The sequence below is a fragment of the Nerophis ophidion genome, linkage group LG13, assembly GCF_033978795.1.
Source record: "Nerophis ophidion isolate RoL-2023_Sa linkage group LG13, RoL_Noph_v1.0, whole genome shotgun sequence".
NCBI classification, from domain to species: Eukaryota; Metazoa; Chordata; class Actinopteri; order Syngnathiformes; family Syngnathidae; genus Nerophis; species Nerophis ophidion.
The window spans coordinates 19,049,471-19,060,745 of NC_084623.1; the positions used below are offsets into that span (position 1 = coordinate 19,049,471).

Genomic DNA, 11,275 nt, shown 5'->3' on the forward strand with positions numbered 1-11,275 from the left:
GATGAGCTGAGTGACCACGCCTGTGTGCTCCAGACATCCAGATACCTCTGGGATCCCTCCTTTCTGGACCGATGTATCAATGTAGGAGTTCTTCAGGAGGTAGTCTGTCAGTCGCCTGGCCATGAGGCTGAAGAAGATCTTCCCTTCAACACTCAGCAACGAGATGGTTCGGAACTGATTGATGTTCTTAGACTTCTCCTCCTTTGGGATCCACACACCCTCTGCCTGTCTCCACTGGTCTGCTACCTTGCCCCTCCTCCAGATCACCTTCAAGATTCTCCAGAGTCTGTGGAGTTGTCTTGGACAGTTCTTATAGACCTTATAAGGTACTCCACTGGGCCCTGGAGCAGAGCTCGTCCTTGCCCTGCGGACCACCTCCTGGATTTCCTTCCAGCCGGGCTCTTTCCCATCGAAGTCAAGCGTTGGTGTTGGTGGATTGATCAAGGACCTGCAGGGGCCTAGGTCTTGTTCTCTGCATCCATCGCTGTAAATTTGCTTGAGGTGGTGGTCGACCTCAGCTTTGGAGCAGGCCAGTCTACCGCTTCGCTTCTGTCCTAGCAGCTGTTTTGTGACTCCAAAGGGATTCGCCAGAAAGGCAGCTCTCCTCCTGGACCTTTCCTTCCTCCTCCTCCTATGCCACTCCGCTCTCCTCAAGGTTATTAGCTTCTTGCGGATTATACAACGTAGTTCCGCAAGAGGCCCCCTATCCTCTTCACGTGCAACCTTGAACTGCTGTCTTAAACACTTCAGTTCCTGCCTGAGCTGATGGATTTTACTCGCTCTATTGTTCATGATGTAGGGGGGCTTCGCTGCCCGCTTCTCCTCAAGTCCAAACCTCTCTGCAGCGAGGCTGATGATGATCGTGGTCATCGTCTTGAGGCGTCGATCAGCGTCCCCTTTGGCTGTTGTTTCCAAGATGGTATCAGCATCTTCATCAAACTGGAGCCACTCTTTCTCCTTGCTAGCTTGGGGCCACTTTACCCGACGATGTTCTGATGTCCTGTGTGCTTCTGGTGGTTGCATCACCTGGAGGCTCCGGGCACTGTGGGGTGACTCCGGGCCTGGCTCCTCCTGCGTCTCACCAGGCGTAGTTCCTGTGCGCTGTGATTCTACCACCTTCTGCATACACTTCATCCTGGCCTGGTGGATCCGCAGGCCATGTCGGTTCTTGCATACCTTCCCACATATGCATTCCATAGTCGTCGTCGTGTTACCATTGCCATGTGTCGTCAACCTTTGATCCGTCCAGTGGGATTCTCTTCCGCCCCCCCTCTCGGAAATCCCTGGGGGTATATTTCCTGTAGGTTGATTCGTAGCTTGTTGTGGGTTCCTTCCTCTCAGAAGGTGCAGCTCGGGATGCTACCCCTCACTGCCCCGGTGCCGTCTTTCCGGGCTGTCCGCTGTCTCTCCAGCTGTCACCAATCTATACTTGGTGGTCAACCAGACTGTTCCTGGTAGTCACTGGTTGTCCCAGAAAAGCAACTTTTTAAATACACCAATGGTGCAACTGGACACATCCTCAGTGATGTAACCTAGGATCACAGGGGGTTTCGGGTCTTTCAACAATCAGACCCCCTCCCCTAGGCGACCCAGCCAGGGTTGATCAGGCCCCAGCCTGTGTCCAGGTAGCGCTACTGCCCTACATGCCACGCCTCTCCCCTCCTGATCCACAGCCACCTTGATGCCACTTCTGCTGCATCTGTGACTATATATATATATATATTTATATACATATATATATATATTTATATATATATATATATATATATATATATATATATATATATATATATATATATATATATATATATATATATATATATATATATATATATATATATATATATATATATATATATATATATATATATATATATATATATATATATATATATATATACTTCCACATTTTTCCACACACCTGCGATGACGTCAAATGACCATAAACAGAAAGTGACATTAGCTCCTGTTTATGCTTGTGTGTGTTTTGGCCTTTTTTTTCAGCCCCAGGGCCAGATCTTCAGACCTTCAACTAATTGCAGCTCTCTCTCTCTCTCTCTCTCTCTCTGTCTCTCTCTCTCTCTCTCTCTCTCTCTCTGTATGTAAGGATTTCAGCTCGCCTGGAGCGACGTCACACCAAGGTGCAAGAAGAAGAGGAGCGCATTTTTCCTCCCTTCATCATCCAAAGACAACATTCTGACACACACACACACACACACACACACACACACACACACACACACACACACACACACACACACACACACACACACACACACACACACACACACACTCACACACTGTGGTCCTCACGCCTTACTCTCCTTCTGCCGCCTTTTTCAGTCCTTTCAAAAGCGCCAAAACCCGCCAACGAGAGCACCACGCGTCTGCCTCACCCTGCACTACATTTTAAGTTTCATTTTTTTTTTTATTTATACATTTTTTTTTGGATTCTTCCTGACAGCGTCCCGCAGAATCTCTGCCGAGGACATTGAGGGACAGCGGCGACGCACAATGAGGAGGTTATTAACCACACCTTTGCACCTCTCCTCCGGCACCTCTTGACTGTCTTTGCAGCGCATTAAAGATGCGTTGGAGAGGAGTCGGATGATGAACTTTTTACTGCGTCCTGGAAACTTTTGCCACCCAAGTTGTGTGTTTTCGAGGATTCTCCCAAAGTGATCGCGTCTAAAATTAACTGGAAGATTCATGATGGTTCGCCTGTCTCGGATCCAACTGGCTCTCTTCTTCATCTTGCTCTGCCCGGTCAAGATTATCGGACTTTGGTGGTAAGTCTTTTTTTATTTCCCCCTTTTGTCATATGTTGATATAAAATAGCTTTATTTTTGCGCACATGGCGATTTTTGTGTTCGCATAGACCGATACAATTTTTTGCATTACCGATACCAGCCATAAGCGCCGATCTACATTTCTGCCGGTGGGTAATAAACACACACACCAATATTGGCCAAAAGGTGAAAAAAACCCCTTTTTAAAAAAAAAATCGTCTGCAACAAAAGAATATGAATTAATTAGTGTTGTCCCGATACCAATATTTTGGTAACGGTACCGGTACCAAAACTATTTAGGTACTTTTCGGTACTTTTCTAAAAAAATGGGAACACGAAAAATCTCATTGTTGGCTTAATTTTAACAAAAAATCTTAGGGCACATAAAACATACTTGTCAACCTTAAGACCTCCAAATATGGGAGATAGGGATATATATATATATATATATATATATATATATATATATATATATATATATATATATATATATATATATATATATATATATATATATATATATACATCCATATTCTACCACTTATTCCCTTTGGGGTCGCAAAGGGCGCTGGTGCCTATCTCAGCTACAATCGGGCGGAAGGCGGGTAAAACCCTGGACAAGTCGCCATCTCATCGCAGGGCAGGGCACTTTCAAAAGATATTCAGGAAAATACTACTATTCCCTCACTGCTTTCGGGCAACTTATTTGCCTACTTACTTGGTTTGAACCTATATATATATATATATTTATATATATATATATATATATATATATATATATATATATATATATATATATATATATATATATATGTATATATCTGCGATGAGATGGCGACTTGTCCAGGGTGTATGCTGCCTTCCGCCCGTATGCAGCTGAGGCTCCAGCGACCCCCCCGCAACCTTGAACGAGACAAGCGGTAGGAAATGGATATATCTGTACATATATATATATATATATATATATATATATATATATAGATATATCCATTTTCTACCGCTTGTCTCGTTCAGGGTCACTGGAGCCTCAGCTGCATACGGATTATATATATATATATATATATATATATATATATATATATATATATATATATATATATAATCTGATACATCAATAATCCTATATATATATATATATATATATATATTTATATATATATATATATATATATATATATATATATATATATATATATATATGTTTATATATATATATATATATATATATATATATATATATATATATATATATATATATATATATATATATATATATATATATATATCCATTCATGAATGGCCACCGTGTCTGATCTATAAAATTTACAGGCAGCATACCCCTTCCCTTTCAAGCTGTCCTGGATGAAGTGAAATTATTTTTTCAAATTATTTTGGAACTTGCAAGCGTACTTCTTCTTCTAACTCGCCGTCGCCATGTCTCTTCTTCATTCTTCTGCTTCATCTATGTTTTGTTTTTGGACATTACTACTTGCCGTAGTTTTGAAGCAATGCATGATGGGAATCCGGATGTTGTGTGTCAGTGTAATAACGTGCCGGCTGGAAGAAACTTCACACTAAGAAATAGCTCTGTGTCTGCCTACTTTATGGGTTATAGATAAACCTATGGGTAACGGAGACATATATACTAGTCTCCAATATTGTTGTCTGTGTGGAAATCGGTAGAAATTCACAAGAATGGTTGTCCCAGGTGATTTTCGGGAGAGGCACTGAAATTCAGGAGTCTCCCGGGAAAATCGGGAGGGTTGGCAAATATGATTAAACATATGTTTCTTTTTGCAAATTTCTCCCTAAATAAAACAGTGAACATACAAGACAACTTGTTTTTTATTAGTAAGTAAGCAAACAAAGGCTCCTAATTAGTCTGCTGATGTATGCAGCAACATATTGTGTCATTTATCATTCTATTATTTTGTCAACATTATTAAGGACAAGTAGTAGAAAATATATGAGTAAACTACTTGTTCATTTAGTTTTAATATCTGGTTATTTTATGTTTAAACATGTTCTATCTACACGTCTGTGTAATCACTTATTCTTCTGATCTCTGATACGTTACATTAGTTTTGGATGATACCACAAATTTGGGTATCAATTCGATACCAAGTAGTTACAGGATCATACATTGGTCATAATCAAAGTCCTCATGTGTCCAGGGATGTATTTCCTGAGTTTATAAACATAACATAAATTAAATAAAGAATAAAAATGAAAGAAGATTTTCTGATGTTAAAAAATAACAATGTAATCATAGTAGTATCGACTGGATACGCTATTGCAGGTGGTATCAGTACAGTGGATGTTAGGTGTAGATCCACTGATGTCTTGCGGTAGTGTTTATGTTGTGTTGCGCTGCAAATATTCTTTAAACATGTAGTTGTCGTTGTTGTTTGGTGTGGTTTAACTATATGGCACATGTTTATGACAGTGTTGGCCTTGTTCATACTGCCACCCTTAGTGTGACATGTATGGCTGTTGACTAGGTATGCCCTTCATTTGCTCGTAAGCAGTGTGTTTAAAGTCAAAATGATTATGTCATTAGTCCACTATCGGGGACGATGCAATCTTGGTTAAGCTTTGTTTACTATAGACAATATGATTTATTACTTATTTATTATGTAAAACGGACCAGACTCTCCACAAAATTAATAACAACAAAATAGATTTTTCAGAAGTTATTTTAAAGATTGAGAGTTGCCATCAATCCCACCTGGGTTATATCAGTATCAGATCGACACTAGCGGTATGAGCAGGGACACATTTTAAATTTTTGTTGTGTTTTATATATATATATATATATATATATTTATATATATATATATATATATATATATATATATATATATATATATATATATATATATATATATATATATATATATATACCATTACTTTTCAATTGTTGCAGGTAAAACTGAAAAAAAAAAAAGAAAAAGTTAATTGCAGCAGTTAGATTTTTTCTAGATGAAACTAATATATGACATAAGCTCATAATATTTTTATTATTATGGCTTAACGCAGGGGTGTGACACTCATTTTAGATGGAGAAAAATCTACTCCCAAATGGGCCGGACTGGTAAAATCACGGCACGATAACTTAAAAATAAAGACAACTTTAGGTAGATTTCTTTGTTTAAAAATAGAAGAAGCACATTCTGTAATTTTACAAATCATAATGTTTTTTGTTTTTTTTTACACTTACTTGTTGCGGTTAGTATTATTCAACCTTCATTTGTCGTTATTTATATTTTCTGAATAAATTATACAATAATGTTCATCAGTCAACTCATTGTTGTTAATTATCAATCTATCAAGATAAAAAAAATATGTCAAAATCAAATCAAATTGTTGTATGTTATTTATGTAGTTTGATTATTTTCCTTGACTGATGTACTAACATCATGTGGTTTATTTTGTACAAATGTAGCATCATCTACAAAGATACAAAGAATTGCAATATCCAGTGGACACATTTAGAACAACTGTTTCCTTCATTCAAAAATTTCAGGTATATTTTTATACTTAGCAAACACAGGCCGGATAAAACCTGTTAGCGGGCCTGAACCGGCCTCCGGGCCGTAGGTTTGTCATCCCCTGGCTTAGAGTTGATAAAAATCTTAGAAATTTTGGGGTTTTCAAAAATGATCAAAGTTGTAACAAATAAAGGCTTGGCATATTTCAATTTGTATGTAATGAGTTTATAGACATATTTTCACATTTGAAAATGCATACATTTTTACACGATATTCTAATTGTATTAGTCCCACCTGTGTATTATTTAGAAACTCAGCTACTGGAGGGATTTCACATTAGTTTTTACAAATTTTTCATTTATTTTAATACTTATTTTGCACTACTAACATTATTCCGTTCAAACATAATGCATGGGAATAGGGGAATTATTTTATATTAAAGGGATTTGAGAGTAGTTTTTACTTATTTTACCTTTAATTTACTATTTATTTTGCACTATCGATTTCATTTTGTTCAAGGGAATAGGAAGAAACTTTGATTATTTTGTCTCATTTTAATATGTTGCAAGAAGGATTTGAGTGTTGTTTTGTACTTGTTTTACTTTTATTCTATTATTTATTTTGCACTACGGACTTTATTTTACTCAAACATAATAAAGGGAAATGGGGAATCATTTAATTATTTTGTATTAAATAAGCCACGCAAGGGTTTTGAAAGTAGTTTTGAATTATTAAACTTTTTTTTTATTATTGCTTTTGCACTACATACATTCTTTTGTTCAACCACAATGCAAGGAAATAGGGTATTTTTTATATTAAATAAGCCATGTGAGGGATTTGAGTGTAGTTTTTACCTATTTTACTTTTTATTTATAATTTTTTTGCACTATCGATTTCATTTTGCTCAAACATAATACAAGGTAATTGGGAGAAACTTTTATTATTTTACCTTATTTTAGTAAGTTACAAGAGGGATTTGAGAGTTGTTTTGTACTTATATTACTTTTATTCTATTAATTATTTTGCACTACTCAAACATAATAAAGGGAATGGAGGAATCATTTAATTGTTTTGTATCGAATAATCCACACAAGGCGTTTGAGAGTAATATTTAAATATTGAACTTTTATTTAGTTTTTTTTTTGCACTACTGACTTAATTTTGCTTGAACATGATAAAATACAATAGTGGAATCATTCAATTATTTGATAAAAAAAATAGGCAATATGACTGGTTTTAGTGTAATTTTTACTTATTTTTACTTTTTTTATTATCTATTTTGCACTACAGACTTATTTTTGTTTTAAGTTGAACATAATAAAAGGCAATATACATTTAGCTCAAACATAATACAAGGTAATTGGGAGAAACTTGTATTATTTTACCTTATTTTAGTAAGTTACAAGAGGGATTTGAGAGTTGTTTTGTACTTATTTTACTTTTATTCTATTATTCATTTTGCACTACTCAAACATAATAAAGGGAGTACAGGAATCATTTAATTATTTTGTATCGAAAAATCCACACAAGGCGCTTGAGAGTCATTTTTAAATATTTAACTTTTATTTAGTTATTTTTTTGCCCTACTGACTTCAATTATTTGATTAAAAAATAGGCAATATGACCGGTTTTAGAGTAATTTTTACTTATTTTTACTTTTTTTTATTATCTATTTTGCACTACAGACTTATTTTTGTTTTAAGTTGAACATAATAAAAGGCAATATACACACAATTGCTTTATTTAGATGTATTTAAGAGGGATTTGACATCAGTTTTTACTTATTTCACTTTTATTTTACCATTCATTTTACACTACAAACTTTATTTTGCTCAAACCAAACAAAAGGGAATTGTTTATTTGTGTTAGTTTCATAAGCCACAAGGGATTTAAGAGTAACTTTGAACTATTTTACTTTTTTTTTTACTATTTATTTTGCACTACAGCTTTTTTTAAACTTAATTTTTTCATTGAAATTATCACATTCTACACACTCTACACACATGCATGTGTTAATGCAAAAATGCTGTTGGTTTCTTGAATTTTTTTTTCCTGCTTCTGATCAGGATCCACGAAATAAAGACAAAAATCCAAATAAGACTATTTAGATATTGATGATACCGGTATAGGATCACACCTAAACTGCCTATCATGATTCCAATACTTTAAAACTTTTTAAGTTATTTTTGAATGATTTTGGGATTTTTCCTTCAATTTATCAATCATGATTATTAATAAAATAAGACACCTGGCAAATATTTTAGACAAACAGAACCGGTATTACATAGAATCGTATGAGCACAAATGTGTGTGGAAGTTAAGCATTGGGAGAAAAACGCCTGCATAATAGCCTGCAGTGGTGTGTGTGTGTGTTTGACTGTGTTTGGGGGTCAGCGTTAGGAATTTCAGGTGGCCCTTCAGGGCGCGGTGGATATGTCATCATAAAACAATCCATACAGGCTCAGCTCCACAAGGTGTGTGACAGGCAGACAGACCCTGCAGATATCCCGATAGTACATTTTCTGTCCATCTGTTTGTGTCCTGCCTTGCTCGTCCTGTGTGTAGTTATCTTCACTTCTAGCTCACACACACACGCACGCACACACACACACACACACACACACACACACACACACACACACACACACACACACACACACACACACACACCCACCCACACACCCACACACACACACACACACACACACACACACACACACACACACACACTGGTTATAATTTGGAATGGGGACAAAGTTTTTGATCATCACTTGTGGGGACCATCCTTTCTACTGTCATGCTTGGTTTTGGACTCATTGTGCACTCTTGTTGGTTTTTGTCACCATGACAATTCATCAGTTTTCACCTGTCATGTCACGCACCTGATTCACTTGGACTCATGCACCTGTTAATCACCACAGCCCTATTTAAGCCTGTAGTTGCCAGGCAGTCAGCCTGGCGACATCACCTTCTAGACACCCATGTTATCCATTCTGATGATCCATGCTCTTTTCTCGTTCCAAGTACATTTTTGTTATTCATGCCATAGTTTGCAAGTTTTGTTTTATGTCCATAGTTTACATTATAGTAATAGTTTTTGTTTTCATAGCCAAGTTTTGTTCCTCCGCTGAGAGCGCATTTTGTTTATACCCTTTGTTTTGGTAATATTTTTGAGTTATTAATAAAATATGTCATTACCTTCATGCCAGGGCCGGTCCAGTCGATTTGCACCACGGGAAAACAATAGTCCAAGTCGTGACATCTACAGGTTGTGGAGGCATGAAAAAAAATTGGTCAAATGGCCACTGCACGGTTTGCTCATACACGTTTTTAAAGGCCTACTGAAACCCGCTACTACCGACCATGCAGTCTGATAGTTTATACATCAATGATGAAATATTACTATTGCAACACATGCCAATACGGCCTTTTTAGTTTACTAAATTGGAATTTTAAATTTCACGCCAAGTATCCTATTGAAAACGTCGCGGTATGATGACGCGTACGCGTGACGTCACGGATTGTAGCGGACATTTTGATCCAGCACCGATCCCAGCTATAAGTCGTCTGCTTTAATCGCATAATTCCACAGTATTCTGGACATCTGTGTTGCTGAATATTTTGCAATTTGTTCAATTAATAATGGAGACGTCAAGAAGAAATATGTAGGTGGGAAGCGGCGTATTGCGGCCACCTTTAGCAACACAAACACAGCCGGTGTTTCTTTGTTTACATTCCCGAAAGCTGACGGTGAAGATTTACTATGGAACAGAGCGTTCAAGCGAACATGGTTCCCTATCACATGTCAACCGGCAGGTTTTGGTGAGAAAATGGTGGCAATAAGTCTTACCGTAGACATGAGCGGAGAGTTTGCGTCGTTCTTCCTGCAGCTGCCGACTCTCTTACCTCCTCCCACCGACCGTCGGATGCTTACACCGTGGAGGAGGGGAAAAAAAATAAAAATCACAGCCCAGCTGCCTTGCCTCATCGAGAAACGTGGCTTCCCACGGAGACACTGGCGGTCACCACACCCGTGGCCACACCCCTCCGACTTTCAGGTACGACCATATAGTCTCACTAGAACACTAGTAACACAATAAGCAAATAAGGAATTTTCCAGGCTTATCCTAGTAAATGTGTCTCATAACATATGAATCGCTCCCACTGCCCTTGTCTTTTTTTTTTTCTTTTTCAAGTCCTTCACTCTCACTTTCCTCATCCGCAAATCTTTCATCCTCGCTCAAATTAATGGGGAAATCGACGCTTTCTCGGTCCGAATCGCTCTCGCTGCTGGTGGCCATGATTGTAAACAATGTGAGGATATGAGGTGCCCTTCAACCCGTGACGTCACGCGCACATCGTCTGCTTCTTCCGGTAAAGGCAAGGCTTTTTTATTAGCGACCAAAAGTTGCAATCCTTATCGTGGATGTTCTCTACTAAATCCTTTCAGCAAAAATATGGCAATATCGCGAAATGATCAAGTATGACACATAGAATGGACCTGCTATCCCCGTTTGAATAAGAAAAGCTCATTTCAGTAGGCCTTTAAATCTCTGGATTGATGAAGTAATGTGCTGATTATTCTTACTGGGGACCCTGGGGGAAAAAGTCAATATGGTTCATGGGGACCAAATTTAAATCCTTTTGCATAATTCACACAAATTTGTACGTGACTACTGAAGACAATTTAAAAAAAAAGAAAAAAGTTCAAATTAAATATGACATGATCCTCAGAATACAGCACTACAGCTGTCCTCCTTTAAGAAGTTTCACCACTTAAATGTTAAAGCAAATCTTGCATCTTCTGTAACATTACTGAAAACTGCTATTTTGCAGTAATGTTGTTGTCTGGAACTCCAACTACCATATATAGAAAGACATAGATCGGATCTGACTATCATTTACAAAGGTTTTCCTTTAGGGGACCTATTTTTTGTCCCCTTACCGTCAGAGGTCCCCTAAAGGTGACTGTTTAAACCAGGGGTGTCCAAAGTG

At 37.3% G+C, this 11,275-nt stretch overlaps 1 protein-coding gene across 1 annotated transcript in view; it reads left to right on the top strand.

Moving 5' to 3' along the window:
- The first annotated feature begins 2,143 nt into the window (after positions 1-2,143).
- wnt6b (wingless-type MMTV integration site family, member 6b) overlaps positions 2,144-11,275 on the top strand; it is a 156,866-nt gene continuing 147,734 nt past the window's right edge. The window contains exon 1 of the mRNA XM_061918486.1: positions 2,144-2,789. Within this exon, the coding sequence (XP_061774470.1) occupies positions 2,710-2,789 (80 nt within the window). The 5' untranslated portion in view covers positions 2,144-2,709. The remainder of the gene's footprint in view (positions 2,790-11,275) is intronic.